This window comes from Chiloscyllium punctatum, chromosome 44 (assembly GCF_047496795.1).
Source record: "Chiloscyllium punctatum isolate Juve2018m chromosome 44, sChiPun1.3, whole genome shotgun sequence".
In the NCBI taxonomy this organism is placed as follows: domain Eukaryota; kingdom Metazoa; phylum Chordata; class Chondrichthyes; order Orectolobiformes; family Hemiscylliidae; genus Chiloscyllium; species Chiloscyllium punctatum.
This window is the reverse complement of record NC_092782.1, coordinates 48,253,565-48,267,197: the sequence shown is the minus strand read 5'-3', so window position 1 is coordinate 48,267,197 and position 13,633 is coordinate 48,253,565. Positions and strand designations below refer to the sequence as shown.

Below are 13,633 nucleotides of genomic sequence, written 5' to 3'. Positions count from 1 at the left end.
CATCTCAGACAAGGCTATCTCATGCCCCCTTTCAACCCTCCTGATTTCCTTCTTCAGTAAGTTCCTGTATGCCCTATATACACCCAGGGATTCTCTTGATTTCAGCTGCCTGTACCGGAGCCATACCTTTTCTTTTCTCGTCAAAATCTCTATCTCTTGTCATCCAGGGTTCCCTATTCCTCCCAACCTTGCCTTTCACCCTCAGAGGAACATATACACCTTGAATTCTAGCTGCCTCACTTTTTAAAGGCCTCCCATTTGCCAGACCTCCCATTGCCTGCCAACAAGCTACCCCAATTTAGACCAGTTTTGTCCCTCTCCATAACTATATTAAAATAAATAGAAACAGTAGTAACTATTTTTGTCATCTTTTTCTCCATAGTTTCTGAAGAAAAGAGTTGTACCAAATCCAAAGTATCATTATGTTCGAGCACGAATTGATACTGGTAAGTGGATTAAATAATTGCCATGATTTGTCAACTCCAGTTGAGTCATCAAAATATTCTGAGGACATTGAAAAAAAAATCCAGATAACCTTTTTAGGATGTGCAATATTTTATGAACAATAGTCCATGAAACATTTAAAAGAATTGAGGGATCTTTTAAGAAAATCACTAAATGGCATAGAGAAAGCAGAGAAATGAAATTAGAATGGACAGCTCTGCACTGACAGAGGCATGATGAACTAAATTTTTTTGGTCCAGGAATTGCCATGCTTGTAACCAAAAGGGAATGGAAAAAGCGATGGTGGTGCAATATTCAAACGGCATTGATACACTAGCTAATTTTATGAGTTGATCATATCGGATTGTTTCTGAGACCCACTGCAGCTTGACATAACATTTTTGATGAAGGTGAGATATGAGGGAGCATTTATTTCCCAAAGGTTTGTTTTCCTTATCTATCTTGGCCAATTAATGGAATGTGTAGATGAACTAAATGTATATCATGTTAAGTCACGAACCATCTGATTTAAAATGCAGAGTTACTGGATTTTACTTCACTGCTGATTATAAAGGAATAACATATTCTGTATAAACTGCCTAATCATGGAAAATCTGAGAGTATAATAAGTGGGAATCGCAATCATGCAAATCACAGCTAATGTGACCCAACTGGTAGCATTCTTGTCTCTGGGCTAGCTACATATGGATTTTAGAAGGAGGTTTCAGGAAAGTTTGAGTGGAGGAACATTTCAGTCTCTAGCATGTGAAGCCTAATCTTTCCTAAACATTCCTGCTCCTTCTGGTGCTATTAAAAAACCTGAAAATCTCAAGCTTTTCCTCTCCTCTGATTTTGTTCAGCTTGGTATGAACATTGCTGTGGCTTCTGTACTCAAACCAGATCTGAAATTTTAGTTGGAGAGCAATTACACCCAATCTCCATAATTCAGGAAAAGCCCTGCTAGCTGAGGGTAACCTGGTTTCCATTGAGTAGTTAGGATTCATGTTGGTTTTCATTAAGTAACAAACATGTGAACTTGCTGTTTTGGCCAGGATATAAAATGGGTGTGATCTAATTGACAGGCCATTGAAGTCAGTGGAAAGGCAATTAGGCTGATATTTACAACAAGCAGCTGATCACATATCACCAGTTTTGGGCTGCATCATCAAATTCAATTTCAACCTTGTATTTAGACTCGAATTGTATAGGCTACTGGTGAGGTATTTTTTATGTTCTGCTTTAACAACTCCACTTTTCGTCCTGATGCTCTAGATTAGGAGGGAGTTCATCGATGGTTGATTGGAATAATGTGAATTTACTTTTGAATTTAGCTTGTATTCCTTAAAATTGTAAATATTAAAGAATAATCAGATTTCAGTGTTCAAAATAAGGAAAAGATATTGATAGAACTTTGACTTCCAGGATACATAAAAATTAATCCGATTAAAAGCAATTGCTGAAACAAAAATCAAACAAACAGTGGAAAGAATATGGAACACATTGTTCCTGGAAGTTTCATGTGCAAAGTCAATTGATGAACTTAAAATCCAGATGGAAAGTTACCTGGGAAAGTCCAGTATTAAAATTATGTAGTGAGGGGAGGAAATCAGAATTTGGACATATTTTTTATTCAACTTGTCAGAACTGTTATTATACACTTCTGATTCCAGGTCTACTAGTTCAAAGCTAAAGAATTTAGACATAGAGCTACTAGCTAAATGGGTATTAGGTTTGACTCGATTGCCCTATTCCTGTTTTTTGTGTAACAATTATTTTTAGTAATACCACTTTAAGGTGCATGAATGCAGCAGATGCGTAATAACAATGTAACAGAAATGCTCAAAATCTTTATCAGCCTTAACTCAATCCTAGCATTCTGTCCTTTTGGGACAAGAAGTTATGGATCAATTTCTATTCCAGGGAGATGACGGTGTAATCTAGGCTGAGATCTCAGTGCAGTATGAATGGAGTGCAACACTTTAGGAAATGGCTTCTTTTGAGTGATGTGTTTAAACCAAAGCCATAAGTCTGCTGAGATAAATGCAAGGAATCTCATGGCATGGTTTGGAAAAGACTAGATAAATTCTTTTGGTGTCCTGGATAATATTTAGGAACCAAAGTACTCCATTTAGCCCCTCCTCCCTGTTCTACCATTCAATTAGACCATTATTCATAACTACATATACTTTGCTCCATATCCTCAATACCTTTAGATAACAAAAAAATAACCAAATAACATTTTCTTATCAATCTCTGATTAAAATGAATAATTAAACCAGCTGTTTGTGAAAGTGTTCAAAATTTCAATTAATTCTTGTTTAGAACTACTTCCTAACTTCATACTTTGGTCTTGTTTTAAATTTTACATTATGCCCCATCATTCTGTGTTTTTCAGTTCGCAGAATAGTTTGTTGCCATCTAAGCTACTGTTCCTGCCCCAACCTTCTAAACTCCTGGGAATACAGATCTACTTTTCATAATCTCTCCTATTTAACTCTGAGTTCAGGCATCGTTCTGGTATAATTATGTTATAATCTCTCCGAAAGCAACGTATTCTTCCTGAGATGTGCTTTCTAAAACCGTTTTCAATACTCCAAGTGAGATCCAACCAGGTATTAATTGCTGCATTGTAACTTCTCCTCATTTGCATTTAAGTGTGTTATATGTGAGTGTGTTGTTGTTGTTGTAGCCCCAACACAGCTAGTTGCATGTTGCCAATTGGAGTAGTTGCTCATTACCCTTATTTTCTCTCTCCTGTTATTTAACCAATTTTATATCCAAGTCAATAATTTACCTTCAGTTTTATCAACTTCAACTTCTGCTAACTATTTCTTATGAGTCACTTTATCAAATGTCACTAGAAGTCTATATAAGTAACATCCTTAGACAGTCATTGTTCACAATGTTAGCCACCTCATCCAAAACAAAAACCAGGATGGTCACAATTTATCCTGCAACATTACTGTTTGAGCAAGTTAGCTCCCGATTTGCCTATATGACAGTAGTAACAACTCTTACGTGTTTTGTTGGCTATGATGTTCTTTGGAATATGAAAAGTGCTATGTAAAGGCAAGTTAACTTCTATTTTCTCCTACAAGTCATGTTCAGTTTTGGAAGGGTTAAACATCAGTTTATTAGGTGGGACTAGATTGGGTTGGGATATCTGGTCAGCATGGACGGTTTGGACCGAAGGATCTGTTTCCATGCTGTACATCTCTATGATTCTATTTGCTAAAATGTTATTTAATCTCTCTAACCTTTTTTATGAATGAAGTTATTAGCAGCAAATGATAAGTCCTTTCTAAAATGTCAAGTGAAATTATTCATTTATCAGTTGCAGGAAAGTGTTATTAAATGAATGAAAAAGACTGCGAAAGCAAGTCGTCCTTTAGACAAAGTTTACATTTTAAGAAGGAATATATATTAGAAAAATTCTTTTGATGGCAGAGTTACATTGAAATATATTTGTAGTTATTTCATTTACTTTAATGTGCTCTTGCTAATTGAAGAAAGATCTCTTCTGTCTGCTGGCAGGTTCAAAATCAGGGCTAACCTGTTCCATCTTTTGCATGTTGTAAATTATCGACTTAAAGGTAGACATAGAAGTTGAAAATGCTAAGATATCATTCGTGACCAGCAAGGGATTAGGAGAAAAGATACTATTTAACAAATCTCATTTTAATAGCAGAGGTTCTAACATTGTAGTTTTTTAAACTTCGGTCATTGACAAGGGCTGTCATGAAAAATTAGTTGTAAAACTAAATTCTAGGAAATCTAGAATATTGGATTGGGTCTGCAGTACTGGAGAGATTTAGGATGTGATGAGGAACTGGTGAATCAAGTACCCAGGAATCAATATGATACATCCCAGATGCAGAAATGGATTTTCATTTAGCATTAAAAAAGAAACAGAAAATTTAGGTTGGGTACTTCAAAGGGGGCATACATGCTTGGAAAGTGATATCAAGTGAAAGGAACAGACCTTGCTGTAAGGGGATAAGATAATTGTAGAACTTGCAGAAAAGATCCACTTTTTTAGTCAATTGAGGTATATTCATATATTAAGTAATTCATGAGGAAGGCGCACCAAGCATATTCATTTAAAGTCAGTCAGGTCAGTGGAGCAAGAAATTAATGAATGGTAAATAAATACACAGCTGAAACATTTGGCAGAATTTTCCTTTGAGTAAATGTGTTGACATCTAAGTTTCATGATATCTGGTCTGCCATGGCCCAGATGCAGTCGTCCACTCTTCACCTTATTATTAATGTTACTGGTTTGGGAATTTTGAGAAGATTTGTAATTCAGATTGAAGTTCTAGATGTAGGTTTACTCGCCAAGCTGGAAGGTTCATTTTCAGACGTTTCATCACCATACAAGGTAACATCTTCAGTGAGCCTCCAAACAAAGCACTGCTGATGTTACCTGCTTTCTATTCATAATGTTCTGGTTTCTTTTGGTTGGTGATGTAATTTCCTGTGGTGATGTCATTTCCTGTTCTTTTTCTCGGGTGGTAAATCGGGTCCAAGTCAGTCAGTGTTTGTTGATAGAGTTCCAGTTGGAATGCCATGCTTCTAGGAATTCTCGTGCGTGTCTGTTTGGCTTGTCCTAGGATGGATGTGTTTGCCAGTCGAAGTGGTGTTCTTCCATATTTGTATGTAAGGATACTAGTGAGAGGGGGGTTATTTCGTTCAATGGCTAGGTGATGTTCATGTATCCTGGTGGCTAGTTTTCTGCTTGTTTGTCCAATGTAGTGTTTGTTCAGTTCTTTCATGGTATTTTGTAAATGACATTGGTTTTGCTTGTTGTTTGTATAGGGTCTTTCAAGTGCATTTGCTGCTGTTTTAGTGTGTTGGTGGGTTTGTGAGCTACCATAATGCCAAGGAGTCAGAGTAGTCTGGCAGTCATTTCCGAGATATGTTTGGTATAGAGGAGAAGTGGCTAGGGTTTCTGGATGTGTTTTGTCTGCTTGTTTAGGTTTGTTGCTGAGAAATCGGCAGACTCTGTTCATTGGGTACCCATTCTTTTTGAATACATTGTATAGGTGATTATCCTCTGCTCTGTGTAGTTCCTCTCTGCTGCAGTGTGTGGTGGCTCATCGAAATTTCCCTAGCTGCCCTTGAGAAGGTGATGGTGAGCTGTCTTCTTGAACCTCTGCAGTCTACCTAATGTGGGTTGACATACAGTGCCATTAGGGAGGGAATTCCAGGATTTTGACCCAGTGACCGTGAAGAAACAGCAACATACTTCCAAGTCAGGATTGTTAGTGGCTTGGAAGTGGGGGTGGGGGGAGGAGGTTCGTTGAAGGTGGTGGTGTTCCCATATATCTGCTGCCCTTGTCCTTCTAGATGGGAGTGGGCATGGGTTTGGAAGGTGCTGTCTGAGGAACTTTGGTGAATTTCTACAGTGCAACTTGTTTTCCTGTGCTGTTCTCATATCCTTGTTGTCATAACTACCTAGAAATCAATGTTCTGCTGTCTTGTACTATCAATGAATGAACATCCACAGCCCTCCAGCACATTCAATTTCAAACATTCACTACCTCCTCATCTCAGTCCTAAACGGTTTGTTATTATTTTGGATGGTGTTTGATTGATTTGGCTATTTGGATCTGCTGCTACTGAGCATCAGTGGTGGATGGAGTAGATGCTGGTGGATGTGGTGCCAATCATGCGGGCTGCTTTGTCCTTGATGATGTCAATCTTCTTGAGTTTTGTTACAGCTGCACTTATCTAGACAAGTGGGGAGTTTTCCTTCCTACTATAAGATTTGTGCCTTAGATCGTGGACAAGCTTTGGGGAGTCAGGAGGTAAGTTACTCGCACAGTATTCTTAGCCTCTGACCTGCTGTTGAAGCCACTGCATTTATGTGGAGAGTCCAATTGAGTTTCTAACCAATGATAATTCCCAGGATGTTGATAGTGGGGGATTCAGTGAATGTCAAGGGGTATTAGCTAGATTCTCTTGTTGATCATCATAGATTAGCATTTGTGTGGTGTCATTTTTACTTGCCACTTGTCAGCCCAAGCCTGGATGTTGTCAAGATTTTATTGCATTTGGACATTGATTGCTTCAGTATCTGAGGAGTCGTGAATGGTGCTGAACATTGCGCTATCATCAGCGAACATCCCCCAATTCTGACCTTATGATGGAGGGAAGGTTATTAATGAAGCAACTGAAGATGGTTCAACCATCTTCAGTTGGAGCTGCGATAACTGACCTCCAACAACCATGACCATCTTCCTATATGTCAGGTATGACTCTAACCACCAGCACGTTTTCCCCCGATACCCATTGATTCCAGTTTTGCCAGGACTCTGAGATGCCACACCTGGTCAAATGTAGCCTTGATGTCAAAGTCTGTCGCTCTCACCACACCTCTGGAATTCAGATCTTTTGTCCGTGTTTGAGCCAAGGCTGTAATGAGGTCAGGAGTTGAGTGGCCCTGGCGGAACCCAAACTGGGCACTGCTGAGCAGGTGTTGTTTGATAGCATTGTTGATGACACCTTCCATTATTTTATGATTGACAGTAGACCGATGGGGCGGCAATTGGCCAGATTGGATTTGACCTTTTTATGTATAGGACATACTTGGGCAATGTTCCACATTATCGGGTAGATGGCAGTGTTATAACTGTAGTGGAACAGCTTGGCTAGGGGAGCGACAAGTTCTGGAACACAAGTCTTCATTAGTATTGCTGGAATGTTGTCAGGGCCCTTAGCCTTTGCAGTATCCAGTGCCTCTAACCATTTCTTGATATTACGTGGAGTGAATAGAATTGGCTGAAAACTGGTATACGTAATGCTGGGGGCCAGTGAAGGCTGCCAAGATGGATCATCCACTCGGCACTTCTGGCTGAAGATTACTGCGAAAGCTTCAGCCTTATCTTTTGCACCAATGTGCTGGGCTCTTCTATCATTTGAGGGTGGGGTTATTTGTGGGGCCTCCTCTTCCAGTGTGTTGTTTAATCATCTATCACCATTGTTGCTGCTCAATGGAGCGATTTTGAATCTGCCATTATGGCTTGAGAAAAATGGAAAATCCTGTCTGGATATTGAGAATCAGATTTTATCATTCTCATGATATTTTCCAACATTGCACTTCCTCACTCCACTCCACTCCAGGGATGGGAAAATTCCACCTTTCAGTTCTTTGAAATAATGCTAAGTACTAGGAATAAGTAACACAGAGGCATGTCATTGTCCCCATGCTGGCTGTTCTGTTAAGTTGCCCAATTCATCTTTGGTCTGCCCCTATAACCTGTAAATTTTTACCCTTCAAGTATTTATTCAATTCCAATGTTGCAACTGAGTTTGCTTCCACCATTCTTTCAGGCAATGTGTTCCCAACTTGCTTTGGAAGCATGAGTGTTTCTTTATGTTGATTCTAATTTTTATAAACATCACTTTAAACCTGTGTCTTATGGTTATTGACACGTAAATCAAATCACCTCTATCAAATCTCCTAGAATAGTCTTCTCTAAGGAGACTGTCCGAGCTTCTCGGTCTTCCCACATAACTGAAGTTCCACATTACTGACATAATTCTAGGAAATATTTTCTGCATTTTCATTTCCAACATCTTGTGATCCTCCTTAAATTCAATCATCAGAATTGGGCACAAAACCTGTGGAGATTAAATATCAGCTGATCATAAAGGTTTAGCATATCCTCTTTACTTTTGTACTTTCTGCTTTTTTAAAGCAAACATAAAGATCCATATGTTTCTGTCTATACTAGCCTTCCATACTTGTTTTGCCACCTTTTAAACATTTGTCTGCATAAACCCAAAGCGCTCTCCTCTTACTTCCTGCCAAAAAGTATTACTCGACACTTCATTTCTCTACATTAAATTTAATCTGCAAGATGTCTGTCTATCTCCATACAGTTTTCCTGAAGACTGTTACTGTCCTCCTTACTCTTTACCAACTGTATTTCCAAAATTCCTGTAATCTCCAAATTTTGAAAGTGTTCCAAGTATCCAAATTAACTGAACACCGTTCCAAAATAAAAGACAAGCCATTTAGGACTGAGATGAGGAAGAATTTCTTCACTTGGTAGTGAATGTTTGAAATTGAATGTGCTGGAGGGCTGTGGATGTTCATTCATTGAAGTACAAGACACTAGTAGATTGATTTCTGGGGAGTTATAACACCAAGGATATGAGAATAGCACAGGAAAACAGGATCAAGGTAGATGACGAACCATGATCTAGATTGGTCGAAAAGGCTCAAGGGACTGAAAGTTTTACTGTTGTTCCTTGCTTCTGTTGAAAAGAATAGTGGTTCTATTACTGTCACCTGGGCAACCCCGTTATATACTTCAGCTGGTCTTGCAATATCTGTGAAGAGAAATCAGTTAATGTTTCGGGTGCAGTGACCCTTCCTCAGAACACTTGAAGTGTTCTGAGGAAGGCTCACTGGACCCAAAACCTTAACTCTGATTTCTCTCCACAGGTGCTGCCAGATCTGCTGAGCTTTTCCAGTATGATTATCATCTTTATTTTGTCTAATATTGCAATTAGCTTTTATTCCTACATTGACAACATTCTCCTGTAGTGAAGACAAGTGCAAAGTACTCATTTTGTACGTTTAGTCATTTTCTTTAACTTCATTCACTTATTGTCCTTTTGGTTCCTAATTGACCCCCTCTCCACCTTTGACGATGTTTTCGCGATTTAATATATTTATGAAAGACACTTGTGTTTCCTTTTATGTCAGCTGCTAGTCGGACCATAGACCATAAGGAATTCGAATAGGTCATTTAGCCCTTTTGATCCTGCTGCGCCGTTCAACAGGATCATGGCTAACCTGACACTCCGCATGTTCACTTTCCAGACATTCCTTCAAATCCTTAGATTCTCCTGCTGATCAAGAATCTATATACCTCAGCCTTAAATATACACAAGGATTCTGCCCCCACAGCTCTGTGGCAGTGAGTTCCAAAGACTCTCAACCCTCTAAGAGAATGAATTCCTCCTCCTCTGTGTTTCTGTGTACTTTGATATTTAGCTTAAGTTCTGTGTGATATTGCAAACTTTACATGTGACACAAGTAACCTTTCACTCTCTCATACTGTCTAACTCTTTTGTCATCCAGGGAAAGCTTTCTTTTCCCTACTATGCAGATGTTTTCTAAATCTGAACTATTGCTCCTTTGAATATCTCCCATTATTCACTTGCTGTCTTGCCAATCTGTTTTTGAGTCTAAGCCACCTTGTTCAGATCCCCATTCAACTAACTGATGTTAAATCTCCTCTCATCAAATATTTTTTCACTTTGTTGTTCCTTGTCCATTTACCATAACTATACCAAACTTGTTGTTGTAATCATTCACAAAAGCTTGCCCATTAAAGCATTGCTTCATTTGACCAACCTCACTAGCCAGAACTAGATACAATTTTGCTTCCTTCCTTATTGAGCTGGAAACAAAAGTTCTCTTGCATACATTTTCAGTAATACCTCTGAGTAAGATAATGGATATGAAAGAGTTAATGTAGTGCTAAATTTAATCTCTGCTTGCTGGTGTAAAACAGTCACAGGGGTGTATTTAGAGAGTCTTGAGCAGCTCATAGGTATTCCAAGATTAATGACTGAACCTAAGAAGAGGCTCCACTGAGCAAAGTCATTTATTGGAGTGAGGTTTATTTCACAATTTCAGTATGAAAGAAGTCACAGATTTCACAGGCCTGCATGAAATGTTTTCTATCTGTGATACCATTGAAGAATCACCTGAAGATAACTCAAAAAAACTTGAGACAACAATTGAATACTACAATTATTCTAAATTAAGCAATATGGCCCACCTGAGATCACTGGTGAACTTTGATTTGAACCAGTACTGGTAGCATAGTTGTCTGCCATACAAAGTGGTAAGGCAGAATTCTACCATTGATTAGAAAACCAGGACAAATAACACCGAACATGATGAAGACGTCCACAATGTCCAACCTCTTGAGAGGAGCTATGTGTGTGGCCAGTACATGGTATTAAAGATGAAAATATTTCTTTCTTCACAATTGTCTGCCATGAAGGACATCCTTGAAATCAAAGGTCCTCCAGGTAAGGTAATGGATCACCAACAATGATCAGCATCAAGGTCAGCAATCCTCAAGCCAACATCTTATTGATCTTCTAAGTCCAGAATGAAGACATTCTGGGAGGATTATCAAACCACCAATTTGCCTGAATTTGTGGAGTCGGAGGGGACAAGTATAATGGAAAATGTAATATAACCCTTTATACCATTGTTTAACATGTTAATTAAGTGGAACCGAACTTGGAGGTGAGTTGCTGTATAAGACAATGAATATAAACTGGTTAATACAGCAACTAAGCTGAAGTTTCTCTACTATGTAACAAAGCCACTGGAGAGTCTTGAGTCTTGGGCAATTCTACTTTGAGGCAGTCATGTCGTCGTCTTCTGTGACCATCAATACAATGTGACTTGCATATACTAGGATCTCAAAAAACTTAGCATGTTACCCAAGATGAGTGCCTCTTCTGCTCAGACTTATTTGTGACTCATTCTTCACAAACAACTGGGAAGTCCCGAGACTAGCATAGGAAGAAAGATAGCGGTATTCTATCTAAGGCACTCAGCCTTATCTCTTCTATAAGAACCTCGTCATTGTCCTCTACACTGTTACTGTCCTAATTATGTTAGGATAACTGATGTCCCCACTTTTGGTCAGCAGCTAGAAAAGTAACATCTTGTGAAAAGTTACGGCATAGCTTATCAATGCTTACTTTAATAAAGCATTTTAGTATTATGAAACAAATCTGCCTTGACCTCACTATGAAACCTTCCCTTATGTTACTTTTACTACCAACCAATTCAGCAGAAAATCATTTTTCCAAAATAAAAGCTTATTCAGCTATAAAGGTTGAATTCTCAAGCTTTGGGAATTGGTGCGTGTCCTGCATTAATTCTGAGTGATAATTTAATATCCTTGCTGTGTAACCATTCTGACTTTTGATGTATTTTAATTTAAACACTTATTTTTTGCAGGACATAGCCTTTCAAAGTATATGGAAAAAATTGAAGAATTAAGAAAAAGTAAGTGTTTTTTTTCCCATTGAGGAATAATTGTGCTGAGATGGCAAGTGGTGAATAGTCTAGAATGGTATATAATATAAATGTTCACAATGAACAGGGAGTTAAAATGACACTCCCAATAGTTGTCGCACTGGTCCTCGGCTATCGATGAGATGTTTGTTATTCTAAAGTTTGGCATAGGGTGCAAATTCAAAAAAAAGGGGAAACAAGAGCAGCACGTTAAAAAGAGAAACCAACACAAAATGTGGAGAAACTCAACATTTCAAGACGTTTCACAAGCTGGCAAATAATAATAGGTTATTTTAAAGCATGGTCACTATTATTGTGCAAGAAAATATTATGACTAAAATGCAACAGGAGTTTTTGCCATGTAAGGCGGTCTTTTTCTGTACCTCTTTCTCCCATTCCCATCCACCAGAATAATACTGAGCTAAATACTCAAGTTCTTATACTCTCCTTGCACCTACCATATGCAGAACGATGCACAGAAAGTTAATGAATTAATGTACCTTCCTGCCATATTATCAAAATATGGATTTTGAATGTAAACACACGAAAATACAGTAAAAAAAGTGAAAGAAACATTTTCCAAGCACCATTTTTCATCCTGAACGATGTAACTGCTATCTAGTGTCGTGTTGTAACTGACTCACTGGGTGCACACGAGAGCATGCCTGAGGTGACTAATCTGATTTCTCTGTGACTCAGGAGAACTGTTTATTGTACGTTATGCTGTAGCTTTGCAATTGTAAATTTTCTTGTAAAGCCCTTTCAGTACCTTTTCTAAGTAGTTTTTGATGAAAGAACTTCACGATGTCAGAAATTCACCATGTCAGGCACACATGAGAGCTAAAGGATCAGTTTTCCTTTTTAACAAATTTTGTTTTATAGGAAATAATTTTAAACAACTGTTTATGTTGAACCTCTCTGCAAATAACCAGTGATCTTCACAAAATTTATTGAGTTTGTAAATCTTTATTGGCACTTTTCTCTTGGTGAAAGGAATTAAAGATGGACTCTGAAAAGATGCCAGATTTTCTCATGGATAAGCAACACTGTCTCCTTTTGTTAACACAGTTAATTGCGTTGGTCAAAACAGTAACCTCACTATGTTGCAGGTAATCTGAGTGCTTAATGAATAGCCTTCAATAAATGGCCCTTTAGTTATCCAAGATAAAGTCATTCCACATAAGATGTGCAAACTGAGCACAGCATTTTGAGTGCATAGTCCATTTTTAGCAACCCGTAGGAAGACTCAAAATTGATGTTTTAAACAACACCATTAAGTTGGTGTTTATCAGCAGCTAAAATAGAAAATACTTTTTGAATATAAGGTTCGCTTGAAAGTAAACCTGTGTAATGTCAACCATGAGCTGTGATGGATCACCAAATAGTAAGCAAGATCAAGGTAAGAGTGTTCTTTTGTTTTATTCACACAGTCTCAGTGATAATTATTCTAAAGGGAATGATAATATCGTGAAGTGCAATGGTGAAAATGTGCTGGTTAGAATTGCATGGAGAGGATTCACAAAACATGTGGTGAAATTGCAGAACTACACTCCCTGGTAGGAAAAGCTTCAACCCCAGCATATAATTAGAGTGAAAGGAAGAGAGTAGTTGAAAGCCTGTCAGATATTTGTTATATACCAAGCCAATATATTTGTATTGGCCCCTCACAACACCATTGAGTTTTGTACAAACTTTTAAGTGTTTTAAATTTTCTTTTGCCTTTTCACCCATTTCAGACTAGCTTGCCAGTATGAATGATTTAAAATATTTCCTGTTGCAAGCATGATATGAAATCATCTAAAACAGACCAAAATTGAGGAAAACTGAATTCAAGCTTGCAGAATTCTATGTCTTTGTAAATCACCTATTGTATACTGCCAATTTAGAGGAAACTAAGCCACTTCTGTCCAGACAGACAAGGACAAATTCTGACTAAGCCTGAAATTATTAATATAAATAAAATTAATCTAATGTATAAAGCTATGTAAGAACTATTTGATATTAGAAGGTTTTCTCTAAGAAGGCTGACAATTTAAATAGTTTGACATTTTGTTGTAAGTAACACACTGATCATACATGGTATGTCAATAAATATGTAATCATTTATTGAAATGGAGATTAAAC

The 13,633-nt window shown here is 37.9% G+C and overlaps 1 protein-coding gene across 2 annotated transcripts in view; it reads left to right on the top strand.

Moving 5' to 3' along the window:
- Positions 1-13,633, top strand: part of cep41 (centrosomal protein 41) — a 51,919-nt gene that overhangs the window by 4,329 nt on the left and 33,957 nt on the right. Inside the window, exons 2-3 of one of the 2 annotated variants that reach the window (XM_072562883.1) lie at positions 383-446; positions 11,453-11,500. In XM_072562883.1, coding sequence (XP_072418984.1) covers positions 383-446; positions 11,453-11,500 — 112 coding nt within the window. Of the gene's footprint in view, positions 1-382; positions 447-11,452; positions 11,501-12,812; positions 12,909-13,633 lie in introns of those variants that run through there. The other variant, XM_072562884.1, reaches the window with a different exon arrangement.